This window comes from Anopheles funestus, chromosome X (assembly GCF_943734845.2).
Source record: "Anopheles funestus chromosome X, idAnoFuneDA-416_04, whole genome shotgun sequence".
Lineage (NCBI taxonomy): Eukaryota > Metazoa > Arthropoda > Insecta > Diptera > Culicidae > Anopheles > Anopheles funestus.
The window spans coordinates 9673275-9697434 of NC_064597.1; the positions used below are offsets into that span (position 1 = coordinate 9673275).

The 24160-nt window shown below is 44.6% G+C and overlaps 3 protein-coding genes across 12 annotated transcripts; 2 read left to right on the forward strand and 1 right to left on the reverse strand.

The window, feature by feature from the left end:
- Positions 1-12: 12 nt before the first annotated feature.
- Positions 13-9175, reverse strand: LOC125770352 (uncharacterized). Of its 9 annotated transcripts, none has more exons than XM_049439839.1 (8): positions 8993-9175; positions 7969-8237; positions 3829-3869; positions 3618-3755; positions 3321-3556; positions 2501-2644; positions 1632-2433; positions 13-1546 (listed from the first exon to the last, which is right to left on the reverse strand). In XM_049439839.1, exons 4-8 carry the CDS (start codon positions 3683-3685, stop codon positions 1417-1419), a joined length of 1380 nt encoding a protein of 459 aa, XP_049295796.1. In that variant the 5' UTR covers positions 3686-3755; positions 3829-3869; positions 7969-8237; positions 8993-9175; the 3' UTR covers positions 13-1416. The 9 variants fall into 9 exon arrangements, with proteins under 9 accessions (XP_049295796.1, XP_049295806.1, XP_049295815.1 ...); XM_049439849.1 differs by having other exon boundaries at positions 9014-9174; XM_049439858.1 differs by lacking the exon at positions 8993-9175 and adding an exon at positions 8820-8986.
- A 2052-nt stretch (positions 9176-11227) lies between these two features.
- Positions 11228-18440, forward strand: LOC125770321 (transient receptor potential protein). Its single transcript, XM_049439753.1, has 15 exons — positions 11228-12262; positions 13092-13236; positions 13460-13555; positions 13670-13812; positions 14109-14310; positions 14386-14559; positions 14635-14869; positions 14938-15090; positions 15153-15298; positions 15380-15940; positions 16023-16187; positions 16522-16744; positions 16818-16986; positions 17066-17426; positions 17510-18440. Exons 1-15 carry the CDS (start codon positions 12045-12047, stop codon positions 18110-18112), a joined length of 3594 nt encoding a protein of 1197 aa, XP_049295710.1. The 5' UTR covers positions 11228-12044; the 3' UTR covers positions 18113-18440.
- A 2258-nt stretch (positions 18441-20698) lies between these two features.
- LOC125774711 (cardio acceleratory peptide 2b) lies at positions 20699-23800 on the forward strand. Of its 2 annotated transcripts, none has more exons than XM_049444886.1 (3): positions 20699-21077; positions 22279-22428; positions 22516-23800. In XM_049444886.1, the coding sequence occupies exons 1-3, from the start codon at positions 20984-20986 to the stop codon at positions 22794-22796; spliced, it is 525 nt and encodes a 174-aa protein (XP_049300843.1). In that variant the 5' UTR covers positions 20699-20983; the 3' UTR covers positions 22797-23800. The 2 variants fall into 2 exon arrangements, with proteins under 2 accessions (XP_049300843.1, XP_049300851.1); XM_049444894.1 differs by having other exon boundaries at positions 22519-23800.
- Positions 23801-24160: the final 360 nt, after the last annotated feature.

A 24160-nucleotide genomic window follows, 5' to 3' on the forward strand; every position in this document is an offset into this window, starting at 1 on the left:
TAACGCATCATGTGTATTTGTTTTGTTTTTGTTTTACATATTTTCTGAAACGGCTTTCAATCATAAATAGTTTGATTCGAACTTTTGGCTCTAGGCGCTCTATCTATCATATATGGTATGGATCGGTGTAAAGTCAGTAACAGTTTGATCCGCCTGCTATCAATTTTATACGTTAAGAAACATCACTAAAACTACAGTTACGAAATAATCTCGTTAAGCTGGTTGCTCGATTGCTAAGGTTTTCGGTGCGATACGCTTTTTTATCCGCTCAAGAGAATCTTTTCAGTTCAGGTTTTTTTTTGTTTTGTTTTTTTCTTCTTCTCGGTAACTTACAACACTTTAGTTAGATAAACGTTTCTTCCACCTCCCTTACCCTACACCGTAACTTTCGTTAGTTTTCACTTTATAAGGCCACTGCTGGTTGCCGCTGAACGAACAAATTTCGTAGTTCCGGGCGGTTCCAGTTGATAATTTGGTTTAACCGTTGGTGTTATTACTTGTTAACATCTCAATTGTGGGGTGGTGGCATTTTCGATTTGCTTTTTTTTGCATTTGAGGGGGAGGGGTAACAACCACAAACAGTAACATTTCACATTGCTGCGTAGTAAAATGCTTCAAATCAAGGTGTTTACCTCATTGCTGACTACATTAACTGTCGATTTATGTTTTGGAATAAAATATTCAGTACCAAAGATAAACACTCTCTTTCTATTCCATATTGTACATCAACATTTATCCTATTGTCTTTCTTTAATCTTTTTTTTGAGAATATTTTTCTTAAAGAAACTACCAACAATCAAAATCAGTGATAGAATAATTTCATCAAAATTTAAATAAAAAAATGTACCATGAAAATTAATTTAAAAAAGGAACATAGTAAGCCTGACGTTCTGTGATTCTTCAAGTAGAGTGTTGTTGCTATCAGAAATAAGGTAAATAGAGCATTTCATACGCCTCTTGAAATCAACTGCACGACAATCCCCCCGGCGGTGTTCAAGCATCTCGATGAAAATATTTATAAATACGTAAATCTCTTCTTTCTTCGTACCACTTTTCGCTTTTTAGCTCTTTAGTTTAAAACAAACGCTAGTACGTTCATGCTAATATGTTAACCTTGTCTATGTTAAGTACCGTCCCGGTATGCACGGTGGCACAGTAACCCCCCGTGAACACTTGTAAGGCAATTTTACCCGTAAGTTAACGTAGTGGTGGAATCCTTCCCTTCTGCGTATGTAATGATGCTGCACACATTTGTCTGTCTCGGTCTGTACTTGTTTTAGTGTGCTCCACCTATTTAGTTCCGTGTGTTAGTAACTGTCACTTGCTGCTAACCGATGTAACGTGATTATAAATAGCCGGACGAGTAGTACGGTAGAGTAAGGTGTAAAATGTATAAAGTATGTTATGGCACAGTATTTACAAATCGGTCACCGGTCCGATCACGCCAATGCCGCTAATGTTGTTGCTGCTGCCGCCACCGACATTCGGTGTGTCCGTCGACTGTGAGTCAACCTTTTTCTGCAATGCCATCACGACCTTTTGTAAGCTAAAAATACAAAATGGAAATGGTTAGTAGTGTTAGTCACCGTAACGGTTAGTAACGGTAGTTGATGGTTGTTAGCACCACTTACTAGGCGATCTTTTTCGATTGTTCGTTCTTGGCCGCTATTGCGTCCTGTAGATCACGTCTCAGCTCCACCTCGCCCTTCTCCAGCATTAGTACGCGCGTTGACGCTTCGTGAACGGAGGTAGACGTGCTGCTGCTACCGTTACTACCGTTACCCAGCTCTACCGTAACTGCGTCACCACCGTATAAATCTTCCGTGGTTGCAATCCGTCCGTAATTCAGCCGTAACATAGACGGGAGATTGTTGCTGCTCGACTTGAGACCGTTGTTTGTGTTGCTGGTGGAATTGTTGATGTTGCTGCTGCCACCACATCCAGCACTGTTTGGTGGTGAACGTTCATTCACCCCAAACGAATGGTATTGTTGCTGGGAAGGAACCGTTGCCTGAGGGGAATGTTGTTGTTGTTGCTGCTGTTGCTGTTGTTGTTGGGAGGAGTTTGATTGTTGATGTTGAAGCTGCTGTAGTAGTAGTGCTTGCTGCACATTACCACCGAACAGTGGCATCGGGGAGAGTGGCATCGTGTGGTTGTGTTGGGCACCGGCGAGACATACAGCCGTCTGTGGTAGTACAATACTTTCCAGCTGTAACACACGGCTGGAGAGTTTCTCCAGGTCCATGCGTGCCGCACTGACAGATTTCTGCATCGTATCGACATCCTTTGCCAAACGTTGAAGGGTATCGTTGATTGACCACATGTGATTTTCCTGCAGGTTGCGTAACCGCTCGAATGTTGCATCCTCCCGCACACGGCAGATATCGCGTATCTCGCGCACCACATCCGCCACAATTCCCGAGGTGTAATTGCCTGTAAGCAAAGAATTTTGTTATTATTTTGAAATCCATCCTTTTGAAGAAGTGCGGGAGATGGTTACCCGTGGACCGGTACGATGGTGCGGGACTGTTTTGACCCATGCTGCCGATCGGTTGGCTGGTGGAACTCAATCCGCTCAGGCTGTCCCGGCGCCGTCCCAACCCGGACAGGAGATTCTGCTGCTGCTTTAACCGTTCCGTTTCCACTGCAGACAACAAGAGGGGGTTGGAGTTAGACATGGGACAAACGATTCTTTTAAAGGATTAAGTGCGGACCAGTTCGATCAGTTGTTGTGAACTGAACGCGTACGGCAGTTCTTCCGTACGTCGTCCGTGAGGCGGTGTTGATCATTCAGGGTTTTGACTACACATGTGAAGTAGTAATGGTAGTAATAATCTTCAATTTTCCCGGAGTCCGAGTAATCCGACTCCGAGACATTCCGGAGTAGACTTCGGAGTAACTCCGGAGTAGACTTCGGAGATACTCCAGAGTAATCCGGAGTTACTTCGGAGTTAAATCCGGATTAATCTGGAGCAATTACTTCGGAGTATACTCCGGTTTTTATACGTCGGAGTCGGAGTGGATTCAAGAATCTTCTTCGGAGTTCCCATCACTAATGCGATCCGACCGCAACTGAATACGCTAATGTGTTGGTACGTGTATCACTGTCAGTTTCAGTACGAGTAAAGAGCATTCGTATGTGTAGTCGGCAAACTGAATCATTCTCATACTGAACTGTCGCCGTACAGTTGGCGTGCGGAAGAATCGTCATTCATAATTCTATTGTGTGGATCTCGTTCACTCAGTATAAAGATTGGAACGAATCGAACGGTTCTGATTCCATACGCGCATGCCTAGTTGAAGTTGAAAAATTGAGGTACCTTGCAGTTCCAGCAGACTGCGCGTTAGCTTTCGGTTTTCTTCGAGCAGTACTGCGTTTTCTTCCACGATGCTGCCCCCACCCGGACCACCGGTAGCCGGTGGTTCCGTCGGGTATTGGGAAGGTGTGCCAACGGTAGGGTAGGACCGATTGGCCGAACCGGGAAACGATGTGTTACTGTCATCCATGGTGGTAGATTCGTCGTCGGACGGTGTAGAGTCCGATTCGTCTGACTTACTGTGGAGAGAAGGAAAGTATGTACAAAAAGGAAAAAAGGGACCTTAGGCGTAATTCTTACGGAGGATGTAAGTATGTGCCGCATGTAGGACACGATCCGTCGTTCCCGTCGTGCATACAACCAATCATATGAAGCGAATGTTTTTCATCCGGCGGGAAGAGGGGGAAAAAAATACCAATTTATCCTTCTTTTGTGCTCCTGGAAGTAGAAATTAAATTAGCAGTTGGTAAGTTGCAGGTCGTGGCGTAAATGGTAAAACAAAACCCCTTACCTCCGGCACGATTTGTCTTTTCGATGTCAGTCTTTCTATTACTGGATGCAAATCCGATTCCGGTTGAATGTTGGTGGTTGAGGGATATAGAAAGAAGGAAATTGAAACAAATACATTCGATGATATGAACTGTACGAGAGGAAAAAAAACCCAAAACGACCACAGCAAGGGAAGGACAATGCGTGACTGATCGGAAAGTTGATGCGTAGCGCAATGATTCGCAATGAGCCGCACGTTGGTAAGGGAAAGGATGAAATATGAAAGCAAAAGCGATAAAAGAAGCGATGTAGAAAAGCAGGTGGGAGTGTAGCTTAAATAATCAAAGCTCCCACTCGCGCTCTGTTATTTTTGTTGCAAAGTTTATCAATTTTTCATTCAGTTTTAAACAATTTTTTTATTTTTTATTGAGTGTATTTATTTCCCCTTAAAGTCGCCTTAATCATCCGCTTTTGGAGTTTTTAGAGAAATTAACACTTAGAGTCTTCAGAAGAGAGGGATATTTTTCTTTAAATTTAAGGGATTAACAATGACGTTTTGTCAATAAAACAAAAGAGAGAAGAAAATTTGAAAATATACGTCATAAAATTCATAAAACTGATAAACTACACAGACAACATTTTTTTATACGTCAAACACTAACTAATCAACAGAGGCGATTAATTTAAAAAAAGAAATATTAATCCTCCTACCAAGGACTTACCCAACGAACCAGTTAGGCAGTGCCCTAATCCGCATGTATTAACCAGGTGAGCAAAACTGTTATCTAATGGGATTCATACCGCACTTAACATTTTGAGGAACAAAAAACAACACTTTTGGGCTTGTTGTGTGCGGTACGCGCAAATGGTTACGCATGCGAAAAACATTACACGAAACGCTTGGTAACTATCCACCGATGCCTTTTTCCGTGCGATTTAATCGAATGCGCTGCAAGAGAAAAACGCACAACGATACTGACCATGGACCATGTACCGATGGCTTCGCTTCAACGGTGGCCAAAAGCGCTTGCAGGCAAAAGGGCCTTGTGTGCGCCATGTCGCGCGGAACTGCAACATCACATTACATCAGCAAAACTTCTCTAATCCAATAGAAACGTTGTAGCGTTTGTAAAGTGCATTTGCCATTTCCGATGTACGGTTGTGTGCCTTTCCATGGAAAATTTAATTCGCAAAGAAATTCCAATCGAAACGGAACGGTCAACCGATTGCGTGATAGCACATGCCTTGTGTATCTTCTGCTTGGTTGGTACCTTGCTGCACAACTAAACATCAATTTCCATCGCGTTTGTTTGTTTTCTTCCCATCACCTAACGGTTAGAAAATCTGCTTCTATGTTTGTTGTGGATTTTTTAGCGGCAATTCGAACATCTTAAATGATATTTAGAAAAAAACCACAGGTGTTGAAAACGGTAAACAACAAACCAAGGACATGTTCGAGCGTCACGTTCCATGGTTGGTCGAATACGATAGGCCTGTTTTGCTTCTTGTTTTTTTTCTTCGCGTAATTCCAATCAAATCGTACGGAAGGTTAGGGGATGGATTCAACTTCTTGACCGATTACGTGACCAAAACAAATAAAAATCGTTTGCCCTTGAAGAACGTGAAGTTTAATACATTGAAGCACACGTATATTATTCATATCACTGATCAGGTTTTTTCTTACCAGCCAATGGTTTGATGTAAATAAATAATATTTAGAAACTCGTGCTGGTGCTTGCTTTTAAACGAACAAGTTTATGTTGTTGTATTTTATATTAATATTTTTTCTTCGATTTTGCGCTGCATTAAATGTTATATAAATGTGTTCCGTGTATCTTTCTGTCACTTTTATGTTCTGATTTTGATAAGCATTCTCCAAACTTTTATTATTGCATACTGTAGATTTGTACACTGAGTAAGAGTGAGTGAGTTTGCTCCGGCAAAGGAATTTATGGTTTCAACTCAGCGTAAGGAGGTATATGACTCTTTTACTCACTCTTTTACGCTTTTACTCACTCAATCTCTCTGAGCCGACTAATAACTCACTCGCTCTCTCTGTGTCGACTAATGACTCACTCACTCTCTCTGTACCGACTAATGATTCACTCACTCTCTCTGAGCCGACTAATAACTCATTCGCTCTCTCTGTGCCGACTAATGACTCACTCACTCTCTCTGTACCGACTAATGATTCACTCACTCTCTCTGAGCCGACTAATAACTCACTCGCTCTCTCTGTGCCGACTAATGACTCACTCACTCTCTCTGTACCGACTAATGATTCACTCACTCTCTCTGAGCCGACTAATACCTCACTTACTCTCTCTGTGCCGACTAAATACTCACTCACTCTCTCTGTACCGACTAATGATTCATTCACTCTCTCTGAGCCGACTAATGATACACTCATTTTCTCTCTGTACCGATAAATGACTCACTCACTCCTTCTGTGCCGACTATTGACTTACTAACTCTCTTTGTACCGACTAATGACTCACTCACTCTCTCTGTGCCGACTAATGACTCACTCACTCTCTCTATACCGACTAATAATTCACTCACTCTCTCTGTGCCGACTAATGACTCACTCATTCTCTCTCCGTACCGACTAATGACTCACTCACTCTCTCTGTGCCGATTTATGACTCACTCACTCTCTCTGTAACGATTAATGACTCACTAACCCGCTCTGTACCGACTAACGACTCACTCACTCTCCCTGTGCCGACTAATGATTCATTCACTCTCTCTGAGCCGACTAGTAATTCACTCGCTCTCTCTGTGCCCACTAATGACTCACTCACTCGCTCTGTACCGACGAATGACTAACAATTTAAATACAAAAAGGAGTTATAACTCAACTTTACCCAAAAAGAGTACCAAAACACTTACTCACTCTTATTGAATGAGAAAAAACGCAAAAGAGTGAGTCATTAGTGAGTGAGTGAAAAACGCCAACTAGTAAGTAAAGGAGTAGAATTAAAGGGTTAGAGTAATATTTTTTATGACTCTCAAAAGAGTGAGTGACTCTTAAAAGATTCAAATCCTTCTAACCACTCTTTCACTCTATTTCAACTCTCTAAAAAAAGTGAGAATTCTCATCTTAATTATGGAAGAACATTCAATCCAATATCAACCCCTTGATGGTATCGACTAAAGAGCTCATATTTAAAACCACAAACGCATCACACATACATACACACATAAAAAACCTACTCCAAACTGACCGTTTTTCCCCCAGAAAAAAACGGGGCTTGGGGGTGGAAACAGGCAACACTCGAAACGACATAATTATCGAAGCGAAAAGCAGGTGAAAATCATCCACCAGGTGACACACCGCACTACCACAGTGAAATGATGGTACCAATGCCACACCGCATTCCATCGCTGCTATGAATGTTTAATTGCATTAACATAAATGTGAAACCTTCACCACCCCCCCCCCCCCCCCCCCCACCCCACCCCCTGTGTAAGAGGGGCAAATTTTTTTTTGTTTAGTACGCGCGTGAAAAGCGATGGGAATAAACAGGGAATGGGAAAGAAGGTTTTGCCAGGCGAATGGAATTGGAAAAGAAAGCGGTAAACATTATCTTAGGCGTCGGACAGCAAAAAAAAAAGGGTGAAACGAGATGATCACCCCTTACTCCGGGGGTTTTCCCTTGCACCGCGTTTTGCTGGTGGGTTCCACGGAAAATGAAAAAAAAGGAAAATTTCCTTCCTCACACAAAACAAACGCTCGGATGTGTTTTGTTTCTGCTATTGCTTTCTTGTTAAACTCCCATCAAACAGCAAATGTTCCCACCAACAAACTGTGCTCGTTTGTTTGTTGTTGATCTCGCTTTTTCTTTGCGTCCACTTTACCCGCCGTAGTAGGGAAAACATTTGGTTTTCCTCTTTTCCACCTGCTTCTCCTTGTCAAACAGCACCCGCAATGGGACCCGAAAAATGAGACAAATGAAGAAAAAAAACGGGAAGGAAACGGATGGAACGGAAGTGGAGTTAAAAAGTTAACCGTAACAACAAAAAAAACCCGGCAAAGCACCACTTTTGGGTGAGCGACAGATGGTTCGGTTAAAGGACGTTGATGAAAAAGGCAGGGAGGAAAACTAAACAGTGGGCGAAGAGGGGGAGGGGGGGGGGTGGGGAAGGAACTACCACTTACCACAGCTTTCAATGGAAAACTCCCCTTGCCCTTGCCTATAAGCTGGGTTGCGTTCGGTTCGGGTGTCTTTTTTTCTTTTCGTCTTCGGTCTGGAATTAAAGGGTTCGTCGTTTTCGTCTTCTTTCGTTGCTAATTTAATTTCTGTTTCTCGCGTCCCATCGAATAGGTGATTGATGTGATGATGGTGTTGACGATGAGCTTATCATTTGACGTTATCGTTTCACCACACCTTTGTACGCTCTTTGCCCTTTTGCCTGTGATCGTTGAACCTGGCCGCAGTTGATAGTTGGGTAAGTTTATTAGATGCACAAAAAGGGAGCACAAAAAGGGCAAGAACCGATGCGTGTATGGGTGTAAAATTGGTGTGGCAGTTGATTGAATGGAAAAGGGACGGAGGCACCAACGGAATCGGTAGTTGGGTAAATCACCAAAAACAACAAAAAAAACGGTAACTTATCGTTTTGCGCCACCAACACTAGTGTGAGACCGGGAAGCTTCATGGGCTTCACATTTTGCTTCTGCCACCCCGTATGCGCTTTACCTTTCGTATGAATGGATGCGTGTGTGTGTGTGTGTGTTAGTGCGTGCACACACATACACGCCTTATTGCTTTACTGCACGATTCGTACGCAGAGAGGTTGTTACGATCTGTAGCACATTAATGAAACATTCCTGAGCCGATTTACCGATACACTTGAGCGTTAAATTATAGCAAACACCTTGGTTGGTAGCATGTTAACACCGTTTCACTCGAGCTATTGCACCGTAATAAAGCGTAAATGTTCACTAGACAAAGGTTTACGGTTTACAGTGGTCTTGGTTATGAATATGCTCGATACAATTTCACCCACATCTTAAAATGACCGATCGATGACGAATGGATACATTGCCGTGAGCACACGCTTCAGATAAACAAGCACCCACACACGCATTCGCAGGACACACATACACACCATAAGCATGACAAAATAAATTAAGACGAAGTTTAGATTTTGCTAGCTTTGCGAAAACCATAACAACAAACCAAAAACGGGATGCGCCTCACATGTACGGGGAAAACGGTGTAAATTGCTCGATTCTCCAATCGCCCTACCGGGCCGTCACAAAGCAACTGCTACCCCTCTGTTGCGTACTTCGAGCAGCCCTTACGAACTGCTGTCCAACAACTGGAAGAGTACCGTGGCCGCGTTGAAGCGGGGCAGCTAGCGTAGCAGATGGTGCGAGGGGGAAAGAGAACGATGCGATGCAGGAGCGATCACATGCCGCGAAAAAGGGTGCGCCAGAGCAGGATGGGCAGCGAAAGCGTGCAAGCGAGATGGTGCGAAACGAGCAAAAACTGACAGTTCCCTATTTTTATCGTTTTGCTGTCAAATGGATGAAGCGCCCTGTACACGTGTACACGAACAATACGAGATAGGTGTGCGAGAACGCATCTGTTCTCCTGATTTGAAATTTTAGTGCGATTTTATTGGATGTTTTTCCTCTTTTTTATTCAATGGTAACATTTTATAATTAGCGTCAGTAAAAAAGAAAACAATTTAGTTGCCCATTGGCTTGACAAATGAAGAAAAGATCTAATCAAAAATGTTTTAAAGATTTATTTTATTTCTCAGGAACGGAGTCACCGTCTCAAAGTATCATTGCGTTTCGAATATTCGATTGGCAGTGTTAAGTATTGCGTTAATGGTCCATTTTCTACATAGAAATCTTCTATAATTATTTTCTCAATGAAGGTGCATTTATACTGGTTAATATTGAAATTGTTTCTCAACATTTTACCGACTTTATTGGTCGTGTATCAAATTGTGTTTAAAGTACTTCGCAAAAGATTGTTGGAAAAAATCAAATTATTTAATAAAAAATAAATCATAATTAAATTTTAAATAAAACTTGGGTAAATTATTTCGAGAGTATCATTATTTGAAGTAAAGTTTCCACATACAAACATTCTGGAAATTTCATACTCGAAGTAGCTAGTTCTAATCCTCATTTCATATCGTTCCCCTGTTACATCAAGGATTGCAACTATCTGGCTCTAACTCTCTCTCTCTCTCTCTCTCTCTCTCTCTCTCTCTCTCTCTCTCTCTCTCTCCTTCTTTTTTTCTCTTTCTTCTTGTCTTACTATATTTTTTTAGCGTTGACATTAAAAAGTCAACCTTGAAAAGTCAAGGGCGCCCGGTGGTGTATGTGGTAAACGTTGCCGGTCCACACGGCAGGCACGGAGTTCAAAACCCATCAGGATCGTCCCCCCGAAGCAAGGAGTGACTAACCGGGTACGCGGTAAAAATAATTCTAATAAGCCATAAATGGGCCTCTCGACGTAAGAGGTCGTTAAAGCCAACACAAGAGAGAGAGAGAGAGAGAGATTGAAAAGTTTAATGAGAGTTACTTTAATGTTCAGAAGAGCATAACTGACACGGGTCTTTCAAACAATATAGTCCACAAACCAACCGTTCTATGTTCGAATCTCATATGGAGTGACTAATGTACTAACAGCCTCAAGACAAATGAAGATTTATTTCACTTTTTTTTAGATTTCGATAAACAAACTAATAATTGTTAAGCTGTCTTGATGTTGTTCACAAAGTATCAGTAATGTAAGCAAGCGATTGGTGTAACTATATGTCGATGAGATGAAGGTCAATCCAATAGGTGTGCAAAAGCTTACCAAAGCATTACCGGACAGGCGCTTCACGCCTGATACTATTGGATTATTTTATTGCCCTTGCTATATCTTCACCAGGACCGTAGCAGCACCATCAGCTCAACCTTTACAACCGTTCGTAAGGGATTTAATCGAATCGTTCACCGAACAACTGGCAAGGTACCAAGACGCGACAACGCTCTGTCTTTCCTCCGAAGGGCAGGTAATTAAGTTTATACAACAACAACAAAAAAAAACGAAGGTAAAGATAAGCTAACCAAAATCGATCTCATCCGCCGGTAACGGTAACACGTGACTTTGCAGGCGATCGAGCTGAAAGGTTGGACACTGGTAGCGAACCTGTGCGATAGTTTTTCGCAAAACCTAAGCAGAGTCTCACCTAACAGGGTCGAAGCTTCCCAAAAAGTCTTGAGAATGTTCCTTCCGCACACGGCGCGCGTATGTGTGTGTCCACAGTCAGTCAGGAAAGACTGACAAGTATATCAGCTTGTAAGTGAAGCGGTTCAAGGTGTACCGGAATGTATCCGCCACAGCCACAGGCTGACGGCGGGCTAGAGTTACATCATCAATATTGACATAATTTTGCTAATTTAATTAAACGTCCCATTTGTCGAAGCCCTGAGGACGCCCAGGCCCGGGAGCGGTTTGGCCATTTTCGCTGAACATCTTGACCGGTACGCAGGTGCTTTGCTGGTGTGTTCGGTGCGCGCAGGCAAAGTTTGAAGGAAGTGCCCCGGGTACCCGGGACTCGGGTTCGGTTTAGGTTTGCTCAGGTGCCGGTACCGTATCCGGTTCAAGTTTTTTGGTGGGTTTTAGGAGGTTGTAGGACTTTCGTCGATCGATGCAGTGTTACGGAGAGCGTGCAGGCTTTATATCGTTTTTTTTTTTGGGGGAGGAATCGTATCCGGATCGAACGTAGTACGAACCTACCGCTGCACGCGATAGAGGGCCTGCCCGTTTCGGTGAAGCATTTCGTTTAATTAAATTAGAAAAAAAGGACAATAATCAAGTTGCGAGAGAACACGCGTGCAGAAACTTGGGGAAGTTGTTGAGCCACTCGATCAAAGCTGTAACGAACTGGCAGCATCGTTCTCGGGCTGAATTAGTGTCGAAGGCAATCGGTGTCAGTCAGACCGTCCGCCTAACCGATGACGGATGGGTCAAGAAATGTGAGCAATAACCGGGCCATACAGTGAAGTTTCGAAGTGTCGATCAGGCTTTGAGAAACAGATAGGGCAGTAGTAGTAACAGCAGCAGCAGCAGCAGCTACAGCAACACAGCAGCAAATCTTCTCCGTTTACGTTGTCGACATCCGGGTGCATTAGTGGGGGCTTGCGCATTTTGCGTATGTGTGGGCGTGTGAGAACACGCCCCCCAACCGTGACCAATCTCAATACAACAATCACACACGATGAGGAAGTCAACAGAGTCGCGGGAAAATCTCGTCAACTCGAGGGTATCGCTGGAGGATGGCACTACCGAGCCGCTGGACGATCATCCTTCAACGCTCCGTTCGCTGAAGAGTGCCGCGTCCGAGTTTGACCTCGATATCCAGGATATAGTGCTGACGAAAACTGAGAAGCGCTTCCTGCTCAGTGCGGAACGGGGTGATTGCGCAACCGTCAGAAGGTAAAGGTCCTTGGATCGGTGCTTGGTTCGGCACGCGAAACTAATCCGCTTTAGCGCGGTGCACAGCCACGAATCGTCTAACGCTTGTTCTGGGTGTGTGTGTGGATTTGTGGAATGCTTGGAACACTAGACGTAAAGACTAAGCAATGGATAAAGCCCTAAAGGGACTAAAGATTGTGGATGTCATAAGCATGGATTGGGATGACATTGAAACACAATACCATCAAACAAAGTTTCTTACAATCAAACAACTCAGATATACACTTTCTTACCTCTTCAAACGATCAATCCTCAAATCTTGGAGAGAGATATTGTCAGAATGCTGGCAATCACACATCACATCGCTAGCAACGCAACACCCAGACACGATATTCCAGATTTTTGTTAACTAATTTTTCTTAATTACTGATAACTGCATTATCGCCGGGTTGATTTCACGCTCGCTAATTATATTTAGCAATGCCATGTCAGCTTTAAAGAATCTTAACCGATAAGAAGCAGTCCGGTTCCCTCTCCATTAAAAAAAGTAAAAGAAACCCGAACATGGAGCCCGTACAAGTTGTCAATTTTAGACTGTATGTTTTCTTTTTTAAACTTAAACTTGCTTACATAAAACCTGTGTCTCCCCTCCGCCTCCCCAAGGTTAGAGGATATTAACTACCACGACTTTCGGACATTCGATTCCAGGTTAAGGTGGACCATTTTGCGGGTTTTGTCACGAACCGTTGGTTCACACTTAGATGTTTGTCGATTGTTTAAATACACCTTCAGGTCTCCGGTTGCACACTGCCAGTAATCTAACCCGTGCTCTTCTTTTCGCCCTCGGCAGAATCATCCAAGAAAACAGGGAACAACCGGAGGAGTTTGACATTAACTGTGTCGATCCGCTGAACCGTTCCGCCCTGATTGCGGCCATCGAAAACGAGAATATCGAGCTGATCAATCTGCTGCTACGGGAAGGTATCAAAGTCAAGGTAGGGCTCCAACGGGACCGGGAATCTCTTAATCTCCCGCACGGTAATCGAACGTCGTTTGCGGAATTACGTATTAAGGGCCTCGGATGGTCGATTGGTGACAAGGGCATATTGCAACGCCTAGCATCGGATGGCACGAAACCAGATTACGAGTTGTGTACACAGTGCTGCGTTCGAGTTGCAATCGTTTTTATCGGGTTTCGCTTCTTGCTTGCTATTCCAGGATGCGCTGCTGCACGCCATTAAGGAGGAGTACGTCGAGGCGGTCGAAACGCTGCTACTGTGGGAGGAGGAAAACCATGTACCGGGCGAACCCTACGTAAGGATTTGCATCACTTAAACCGAGACGCATGACGGTCAATGATTAGCTATGTCTTTACCGCAAACTAACTGTTTCGTGTTATATTTCTTTTTTTTTCTTCCTTCGTCTCAGAGCTGGGAAGCAGTGGACCGGTGCTCGTCATCCTTCACCGCCGACATCACACCCCTGATACTGGCGGCTCACAAAAACAATTATGAAATTCTGAAAATTCTGCTCGACCGTGGTGCCACACTGCCGATGCCGCACGACGTTCGGTAAGGTTATTCGTTTCACCTTTGCTTCTCCGACGTAGGTGGTGATTAACTGCATCCCCGACCTGAGTTCTAATGCATGGGAGATTCGTTTGAATTCGATGGAAGATTTTTCGGAATATTGAAACAACTTTGCAATGCAAATGACCCACAATTAATTATGCCCACGCAGAACTCCATTTCCATTTCCCAAGTGGAATGAAAGATTTTCCACAGAGTTTCTGTTTTCTCCAATTTTTGGGATGGTGGAAATTTCACGTGAACTGCTTTTGATGAAATTTAATTTTTCACTCTAACAGGTGTGGCTGTGATGAGTGTGTTACCTCGAGCGAACAGGACTCCCTACGCCATTCGCAGTCGCGCATCAACGCGTACAAGGCCCTTTCGTCCAGCTCCCTGATAGCGCTCAGCTCAAAGGATCCCATATCGACGGCATTCCATCTGTCGTGGGAGTTGCGGCGGCTCAGCCGTATGGAGACGGAGTTCCGGGCTGAGTACTCGGTAAGTAAAGCGTACCGAAGCATGCCATAGAAACTGCCAATAACTAATAGTTCCGATCCGATCGGTAATGTACAGCAAATGCGTCTTGCGGTGCAAGAATTCGCAACGGCACTGCTCGACCATGCTCGCACCTCGAACGAACTGGAGATCATGCTCAACTATAGCCCCGGTGCGGTCGATAACTGGGAACCGGGTGAACGGCAAACGCTCGAACGGTTGAAGCTTGCCCTAAACCACAAGCAAAAAATGGTATGATCCGACTTTGTATGACGTATGTTTGGTGATATTCTTCCCCTCTTCCTTAAACTGTTCATTTCATCCTAGTTCGTCGCACACCCGAACGTACAGCAGCTGTTGGCGGCTATCTGGTACGAGGGCCTGCCCGGATTCCGTCGCAAATCCTTCATCGGACAGATCATGCAGGTGGCCAAGCTGGGCACTATGTTTCCGGTGTACAGTATGATCTACATGATCGCACCCAACTCGGAAATGGGCCTGTTTATGAAGAAACCGTTCGTGAAGTTTATCGTACATTCCGCAAGTTACGCGTTCTTTCTAAGTATGTATCGCTGGAAACCGCTTTAATGTCCAAAATGTCCTAAAAATGCTTCTTGTTGTCACTATTAGTGCTCCTTGGTGGTGCTTCCCAACGAGTGGAGTATCTCGCTATCGAATGGTTTGGACCGGACTGGGCACAGGATATACTGGCGGAATGGAAACGCAAGGAACGTGGCTCACTACCGGGAATGTTTGAATGTCTGGTGATACTGTACATTATAAGTATGTGTGGGTATTGCGTCTCGTCTACAGGTTAGGTTTAATGGTTCTTCTACATCCTCAAGGTTTGATATGGCATGAGATGAAGTCACTGTGGAACGATGGACTGATGGAGTACGTGTCCGATCTGTGGAACATCGTCGACTTCATCTCGAACACGTTCTACATCGTGTGGATGAGTCTGCGCTTCACCTCCTGGTATACGGTTTGGGTAAGTTTTTGGGGAAGATTACATTTTCCGCATACCTCAAAGAACTTACTCAACCCGAAATACTCCTATTTCTATCGACAGCGTGACGCAAAAGCTGGCCTTAATCCGTGGTATCCGCGCGAGCAGTGGGACCAGTTCGATCCGATGCTACTCTCCGAGGGTGCGTTCGCTGCCGGGATGATCTTTTCCTTCCTCAAGCTGGTGCACATCTTCTCGATCAATCCCCATCTCGGACCGCTACAGGTGTCGCTCGGTCGAATGATAATCGACATCATCAAGTTCTTCTTCATCTACACGCTGGTACTGTTTGCGTTCGGCTGCGGGCTAAACCAGCTGCTCTGGTACTACGCGGTGCTGGAGAAGAACAAGTGCTACCATCTGCCGAACGGGTTGCCGGACTTTGACAATAATGAAAAGGCGTGCGCTATATGGAGACGGTTTGCGAATCTCTTCGAAACGTCCCAATCACTGTTCTGGGCATCGTTCGGGTTGGTCGATCTGATGGCGTTCGAGCTGAGTGGCATCAAGAGCTTCACACGGTTCTGGGCACTGCTGATGTTCGGTTCGTACAGTGTGATCAACATTATCGTACTGCTGAATATGCTGATTGCCATGATGAGCAACTCTTACCAGATTATTTCGGTAAGTTTCCGAGTGTGCGAAATCGGACATCCAATGTCCAATTGCGGATTACTTACCTTCAACGATTTCGTTCATCTTCCAGGAACGTTCCGACAGCGAGTGGAAGTTTGCCCGATCACGGTTGTGGATGAGTTACTTCGAGGATGGTGATACTCTACCACCACCATTCAATCTGTTTCCCTCCATCAAAAACTTTACCAACTTATGCAAATGTTCCAGCGATAAACGTTCCACCACGAGCATTATTGTAAGTTTACTAAATTTAATATTCGCCAATGTCCCATTGTCTAAACCCAACCCAATCGATTGGAATATGTTAGCAAATCATTGCAAAAGTGTGAAGTGTGAAAGAAAACGGGAGAAAACGTATGGCCTCAAGGGTTTAGGATACTATTCCTTAAAAAAACTTGCAAACCCTGGATGACTTGATTATACTCGCTTCTTTCCTTTACGCCTTCCAACAACTCCAACTTAGCTGCGGGCTATAAATGTCAGCAAATGTATGCTGTGCGTATTTTTCATTTCCCATTTTACCATTATTTGCATCGTTTCAAACCCGCAACTCGGCACTAAAACGTTAGAAACGGAACAGGGAGAAAGCCCAGCGGCGGCACGAGAATGTTATGAAGCTGCTCGTACGGCGTTACGTCACGGCGGAGCAGCGCAAGCGGGATGACTTCGGTATTACCGAGGACGATGTGATGGAGATCCGGCAGGATATTAGCACGCTGCGGTACGAGCTGATCGATATTCTGCACCAGAATGGCATGCGTACACCAAATTTGAAACCGAACGAGAATGCTAGTAAGTGATGCATTGTTGAGAGTTGCTTTAAACGATGCAATGATATGTTGGGGGTTTTAATGTTTGGTTGCAGTTGCCGGCAAGAAGGGACGCGTGATGGAGCGTCGAATTTTGAAAGACTTCCAGATCGGGTTCGTGGAAGGTATACTGCAGGATACGTTTAGTACACCCAGCGAAAAGCCAGCTGACGTCTTCAGTACCATTGCGAAGGCAATCGGGAACAAGTCAAGCACCAAGAAAAAGTATGTGTCCACACTTTTTTGGCTAGTTTTGTATGGATGAGTGAGAATTTCACCCTGCTTTTTGTGTGTTGTCTCACAGGAAGCCCGAGGATTGGAATGCGTTGGTGCGCCGCAGTACGGTGGCTCGCGATCCGATAGGCAACTCAACGGAGGCAATTATGCGCCGCAGTCGGCAAAGTTTGCGCAAGCAGATACTGGACAATTCGGCACAGGGTCTCGAGATGGATACGGACCATTTGGTCGAGTACAACCCGAAGCTGTCGGAGGTGACGCCGGTAACGCGCGTTGCGTACGTGAAGTTCATGACGACCAAGATGAAGAAGGATGCGGCGGATGTGGCGGCCAGTGGTAGCGAGACGACTTCGTTTGAGAACGAACGCCGCCAGTCGTGGAAGCGCAGCTCGCTGAAGAACTTGGTTGACATGAAGGACAAGATAAGCGTGAGTAGTGTCGTCTGTAAAGATGTCTAGGAGGAGATCTCCTCAAGTATTACATATTTGATGCTCGTGTATCGTTGGGACAGAATCTTGATGCTGCTGGAGATGGTGAACAACCGGCGCAGGACTCTCCAGGGGAAGATATACCGAAGACAACGGTAACTGTCGAGGAACCACACCAGGAAGAGACAACTGCAGCAGAACCTCTATTCGAAGAGGTGCGGGTAGCTCCGGTTGAATCACGACCCAAGGTTCGTGTCCGGTCACCAATTATTGAAGATCCGAACGAGGAGCGCGAAGACACCCCGTCCTGTGTCAGTCCTCCACCGCCGGAACCCATCCCCGAACGTCCCGTATCACCGATTCCACCCCACAGTCCACCGTTGGAGCGTCATCCCGTACCGGAGGTTGAGCTACCTTCACCACCAACACCAGTGAAGGCGGCGGTGAAGGCAGTTGCCGCAAAACCATCGGAAGATGTTCCCCGCTCTCAGGATACACTTTCGCCCACGGGATCGACCAAGTCGACGGAATCGCGTCCAAAGGTGGTATCGCCCTCGTTCAAACCACCGGAACGGCTCACGCTTAGCCCGAGTCCCACCGGCACAGATGATATGGGCCCGACAGCATCGCCCTCTAATCGTGGCAAATCAAAGAGCACCGGCCGGAACTTGGGTGGTTGGATCTAGATCGTCATATGTGGGTGCAGCGTGTGGATTTTGCTGCCCAAAAAGAAAAAGCTCGGTTTTTAACTACAACAGTACTGGGGGTTTTGCGTATACGTGTAGTACCAGCGGGTTTGTTTTCTTCACACTCATCCCATTATATCTTGTACACCCTCCAATAGCCGAAGGACTTATTACCTCAAGGTGTTTTCATTGCGTCCCCCCTCGTGTGTCGTTCTCCCCCGAATTCGTTCCCGTTCGTGGTTAGCAATCCAAATCCGCTTAGCTCGTTAATTAGTGATAATTTGTTTGTTTTCTACCTTTGAATGGAATAAATAAACTGCTTTTTGCGTTCCCTTTCTTTTTCTTTCTCTTCCCCCGTGCACGGGCTCACGCGTTTGCCAAGCGAACGTCAAACATCTCCTATTTAGCCCCTAATAGTCCCGAATGCTTTCTGACGATATCTTTTCCTCTTCGCAGCGCCGTTTCGCGTCGCGTCTCTTCCATTCGGGCACTATCGATTTTTGCTATGGTCGTGCTATTGACGATACCGTTTCTGATCGAAGACGTCACCCCCCCTCTCTCTCCCCCCCCCCCCCCCTCCATCTTGAATCCACCAAATGCCTAACCGCAGCGGTTACAATCACCGCAAAACATTATCGTACCAACAAATTTATGTCCATTTTTTTCACTCCCAATTTTCCCACACAACTACCCCTTCCACTTGCTCTTCTCTTTTTATCCACCTTATCATCAGCTTTCGCTTCAGCTTCTGTATAAAATGTGTTGCGGTTGCCACAGGCACAGGTTAAAATGGTGCGGCACGCTTCGCCCCGATAATTGCGCCATTTGTAGATTTGAGTGGACAATTTTTGTTGTTTTTTTTGGGGGGCACCAAACCGAACTGGACACGCGTAGGAGCGAGTTCTCGTAGTCACGTACTAAACGAAGAGATAGTAAGTGGGAAAGGAAAACGCAAAAAAAAAAAACGAATCGAACAATCACACCACAACAGCACGGGCGGTGTGACGATGGCTGCATCAAAGGTATGCCTTCTTAGGATAAACTCTAGCGCATGGATGCGTTAATGAATGTTACGGTCAACCGTTTTTGCTAACATTGCCACGTATTAGGAATTAGGTGTATTTCAGTTGAATGTTTGTACCCTTCTGCTCGCATTCTTATCGCAATGTATGACGAATATGCTGTGGTAAGGCTTCAATAAAATTTAGATGGATGAATTATAGCGTGATAATAAACTAAACCTTGTGTTTCGTTGAGTTTTTCTTTAAATAATTGTAGTAAAAATATTTAAAAAAATCTATCTTTTTGAGGCGATTATATATTTTTTTTAATTTAAAATCGTTCCTTTGGAATTCGCTATTTGGGTGCAATAGTTCGCCGAACAGATTAGCAATTAAAACGAAAACGTTCGTGCGATTAATGTTAAACCTCATTAAGGTATCGCTGCGAAGGAGTCCGCCAAACAGCTGCATCGCTTGAATGATGGGCCTTCTTAATAAGCGAATTGGTATCGATGCACCTGCAAAGATATCTATTAATGGTATCAACCAAACGCCATCTTCAAGAAAGAGAGAGAGAAAGAGAGAACAATCCACCATCTTGAGTGGACCTTACCAGACTGATACGGACGGAATTTTCAATCCGTTTTGAAAAGGATTTATTAGCATGTTGAGCCGAGGTAGCTTGCGTTTTAAAAATACTTTCACGCCTTATCAGGATTTCCCATCATCATCTCTCTCTTTCTCTCTTTCTCTTTATATTTTCTCGTTCCAATGGGAATTTTCATTTGGAAACAGATTCCTTACAACAAACTAACCTGTTGCTGTTGGTACGGGATGGTATAAAAATAGTTACAGTCCTATCTGTCACTATCGAAGATACTACCGTAACCGCCAGCGCCCTCTACCGTGTAGAAAGTGTGTTAAAACTGAACGAAAATTAATCGCCACACATTTGTTTCAATTCTTGTCCGGGTTGTCGTTGAGGTTATATGGGGAGGCAAAAAAAAAAAGGAAAAACAAATCATGCCGAACGGACTGTAGGGAAATGGTTTAATTTAGTTACTTTATTTGGTTCTTTAAAATCAATACTCGGCACACAATATTGGAACGCGTAGGAAAGGAAAAGAAACTAATGAAACAATCATTAGCCAATGTAGTTGCTGGATGATTATCAGAGGTCCCATGGCTGGTGAGTTTTGAGCCTGCTGGGCGATAGGAAAGTTTGAACGTTTGCAGGTTAATCGAGCTAATCAAGCGATACACAAAATCCAGCTGGGCAAAGTATGGTCGCACGTCACCTGTCGGCTCGTTGCTGTTACTTGGGCAAAAGAAATATCATTACCGAAGCGAAGCAAGGATTTAGAACGAAACGTGTCTATGTCTGTATAATGGGATTGGGGGGGGGGGGGGGGGGGGGGAGAGAGGGGTGGTAAAGATGCTGCGGTTTGGAAGGATGCCTGGAAGATGGGGGCGAAGAAGGGGATGGCTATTGTCTCCTGGTAGGATATCGTCCCGTGACATGCGCTCAATCGTCCAGCACGGTACAAGATCCTGCCAGCATGCCAGATTCGCATATAAAAGACGTCTGGACGGCCATCCAGCTCGACACAACACGACTCGCAGCCGTCAGTGACTGACCGACCGACCGGGAAGCAGGGCTCCGATCGATCTCAAGCATCGCACGTACCATCCAGGCACCATTCAACCACTCGATCATCGTTTTCGCAACCCGCAACCGTGGAAGTGTGTCCCAATTTCCCCGACCCAATCCGTTCAACATTGTGCTCAACAAGTGTGCTTTGTGCTGTGTGCTGTGTGTAGGTGCGACCGTGTGCATAGTGCAACGAGATCTTTATCCGCGACATCGATAATGTTGGCAAGTTCGCAAGTGAAACCACCGGTGTACGTAGCATTCGTGCTGGTGCTACTGGTCGCAACCATACTACAGCTCTGCCAGGCAGAAGGTGAGTAGTGGTTTTGTGGCGCACAATGAAGAAGAGAAACGAAAGAAAAACGAAACCATCTTTAAAACGTTGCAACAGTTAACGATTGTTTGCCCAACGTGTCCGTAACGTTGCGAGGAAAGATGGCGTTTTTTTTTTTGGTACAGTCGGATATAAGATATGGGTTTTTGATCATCGGCCAGGGAAAGTGATAATAAAAGGAAAACAAACCCGCGGAAAAACCAATCAAATTAGAAGGGAAAGATGTAAGGCGGGGAAGGGAAACACGAGCGCATAATGATTATTTCTTGCAAGTTATTTCACTATCTACATTGTGTAGGCTACGCTCGATACACGTGTTTGTTTAAATCTATATCAAAAGCGTTAAATTTTGGAAGCGGGTAGAGCAATACCGTCCCTGTAAAGATCATTTATCCGCCAGTGAAGCTGTGTCGAATTTTTAAAATTCCTCAAGGTTTTAGTTTTAATATTAAAGCTTTAATTTGAGTTTTTTTCCAAGGTTTTAATTCTAAGCTTGAGTATATTTAGGCACTGATATTTTTAGAAGCATTTCTACTGTTTTAGGAATTAACTAAAAATTAGGGATTTGGGATTTATGAAGGAGGGTATCTAGAACAATAATTAGAAATAAATTGATTGCTTTAAATTGATGCTTTAAAATTTCCCCAAATGTTCATAATTGCATGCTTACGGTTTAGAGTGCATTTTCCAACTCCCTTCGATAGAAAAGTACTTATTAGCACTAACGCTTCTGGTGTGATAAGGAGAAAACAGATGAATCTAGGCTTCCGGGTAGGCTTACCTTATGGAGCTAACACATTTGCAACGATATGACATGATATTAATCCCATGTTAAATCCTATCAAGTGAACGGTTAAGGGGAAGGAAGGAAATAGAAGGGAATGCTGGTTGAAACACACAAATGAATCAATGCTCAAAGCATACCCGGAAGCATTGGAAAAGAACTGACACGTTCCAAAGGGAAAATGGAAAATGGAAAATGGAGAGTGGGTTGAAAGCCTCCAGCAATACACATCCACATAACATGTAAAACGAGCCACTGAATGTCGTTATCAATTATCACTTTCGAAAGCCTGAGTATAATTGCCGATGGCGGTTTTTTGTTGTTGTTGTTGCAATGAGCGCCATTTTAATAATTTATTTCTCTGTTCTGTTCTGCTTGCTGTTTGGTTCGCGTTAGTGCCCGAGTATGAGTCCGGTGGACGTATCAGCAAGCGTGGCCCAACCGTAGGTCTGTTTGCGTTTCCACGCGTCGGCCGCAGTGATCCGGAGATGGCCCTCGACTGGGAATCGTCCGCCATGTTGCCGATCGAGACGGGCGATGATTATGGTACGGTGCCGAATACATTCAATGTTTCCTTTCAAATGATTTATGCGTGTGTTTTTTTTTTCTGCCTCCAACTCATCCTCACTCTAGCAGAAGATTACCCGATGAAGGAGATGAAGCGTCAAGGGTTGGTACCGTTTCCACGCGTTGGCCGCTCGGGCAAATCGGAGCTGGCGATGGCGGCCGCCCGTTACATGCAGGCAGCCCGTAACCTGCAACAGCAGCAAAGCATCGTGAAGCGTGCCGGTGGTTCGGGTGCGAACAGTGGCATGTGGTTTGGACCACGGTTGGGCAAACGGGGACGCTTCGGTGCCGTACCGGTACCGAGCGGTAGCAGCGAACAGCAGCTGATCAAAGGTGAACAGCTGTAATCTGGATACATATGATGGCCGCCTGCATGCATTGTTTCCCCCTCTCGTTCACACCGCTACCTATCTCCTTTTCCGTGCGCCAGTGTTGCTTGTTTTGTTCTTTAAAAAAAAACTAACCTAAAAAAAAGAAAGACTACTACTGACGTACGCTAAAGGCCTGTTTGACTGTCCTTAGGGGACTAACTCAAAATGGACGGTCATCAGACAAAACAAGATGTACGCCTGTTGTTCAAACTCTTCTAGATGTTACCTTATCAGATGCATTTGTAGATGTGTATGCGTGCGCGTATACTTACTGTCAAACGGTTTGACACTAGACCACAAAAAGGTGTTTTTTGTTTACATCGCAATAAGTGCCATTGCGAATGGTTCTTTCTTTTCTGTTGTCCCCCGCCTCAGCCCGGTTCCTTTTGTGAGCCTTGTGAAGCATACGGTTTTCCATAAAATCTGTTTGTAAGAAGGTTTTGTTGTTTGCGTACAACAACGTGGAAGGCTGGCAGGCAAATGAAGGAAACGCTTACCTTTTGCTGTTCGATTCCATCAGTTGCCTGACGTGGTTTACGCAAACCTACAGCACTGGCACATACTATTCTATCCTAATCATGACATTTATGTTTGTACAATCCCCCCCTCCCCCCACCATTTCCCTCATTAATCACCGCAATAGACGCTATTTACTCGTAATGGATGTTAACAATTGTTCAACAAAAAAAAAACTTCATCTTATTATCAACTGTCGTAGCACCTTCGAATCAATCTTTGTTCTCTATTGGAAGAAGGTTTGCAATATAACTAGCAAATGCAGGTTGAAACATAATACAAACAAAACAAAACAAAAATGGTACTAATATTTATTAGCTGACAGCAAAACTGCACGCGTGGGAGAAAAAATGGCAGACAAGAGAAAATCAATAAAAAACAAATGAAGCAGTTGTTTTCACTCATGAAACAAGTTGTTGTAAATAAAATTAAAACAAAACAAAAACCAAATATGTAAAACAAAACCCACTCGCACAAAATCTATGCAATTGCAGACAAAAACCAATGGCACGCTGGAAATGTTTTTCGGTTTTTATTTTCATTCTTCAAATTAAATTTATTCATCCGAAATTAGTGTTGGGTCCAGTAGCTCTTTTGCAAAGAGCGGAGCGCACCGCTCTCGCTCTCTAAAGTATGCGGTGCGCTTGAGGTAGCCCCACACGGAACGCTGCACACAGGAGCGATTGTGCGATGCGCTCCCAGGAGCGAAGTTTCGCACCACAAGGAGCGCTGCACGCAGGAGCGATTCCTGCGATACAGCTAGCTCTTTTTCCCGTGAGATGACACAATAAGATGACTGGAGCGATTGAAATACCCTTTCGCTC

Excerpts from the sequence above, each read along its gene's own strand:
- LOC125770321 (XM_049439753.1), top strand. The coding sequence starts at position 12,045 with ATGAGGAAGTCAACAGAGTCGCGGGAAAATCTCGTCAACTCGAGGGTA. Across the intron at positions 13,556-13,669 it reads ATGTACCGGGCGAACCCTAC|AGCTGGGAAGCAGTGGACCG; the intron begins GTAAGGATTTGC and ends CCTTCGTCTCAG. Across the intron at positions 14,870-14,937 it reads AAGTTACGCGTTCTTTCTAA|TGCTCCTTGGTGGTGCTTCC; the intron begins GTATGTATCGCT and ends TGTCACTATTAG.
- LOC125770352 (XM_049439881.1), bottom strand. The coding sequence starts at position 3,685 with ATGATTGGTTGTATGCACGACGGGAACGACGGATCGTGTCCTACATGC. Across the intron at positions 3,557-3,617 it reads GGCACATACTTACATCCTCC|TAAGTCAGACGAATCGGACT; the intron begins GTAAGAATTACG and ends TTCTCTCCACAG. Across the intron at positions 1,547-1,631 it reads CAATCGAAAAAGATCGCCTA|CTTACAAAAGGTCGTGATGG; the intron begins GTAAGTGGTGCT and ends TTGTATTTTTAG.
- LOC125774711 (XM_049444886.1), top strand. The coding sequence starts at position 20,984 with ATGTTGGCAAGTTCGCAAGTGAAACCACCGGTGTACGTAGCATTCGTG. Across the intron at positions 21,078-22,278 it reads ACAGCTCTGCCAGGCAGAAG|TGCCCGAGTATGAGTCCGGT; the intron begins GTGAGTAGTGGT and ends GGTTCGCGTTAG. Across the intron at positions 22,429-22,515 it reads CGAGACGGGCGATGATTATG|CAGAAGATTACCCGATGAAG; the intron begins GTACGGTGCCGA and ends TCCTCACTCTAG.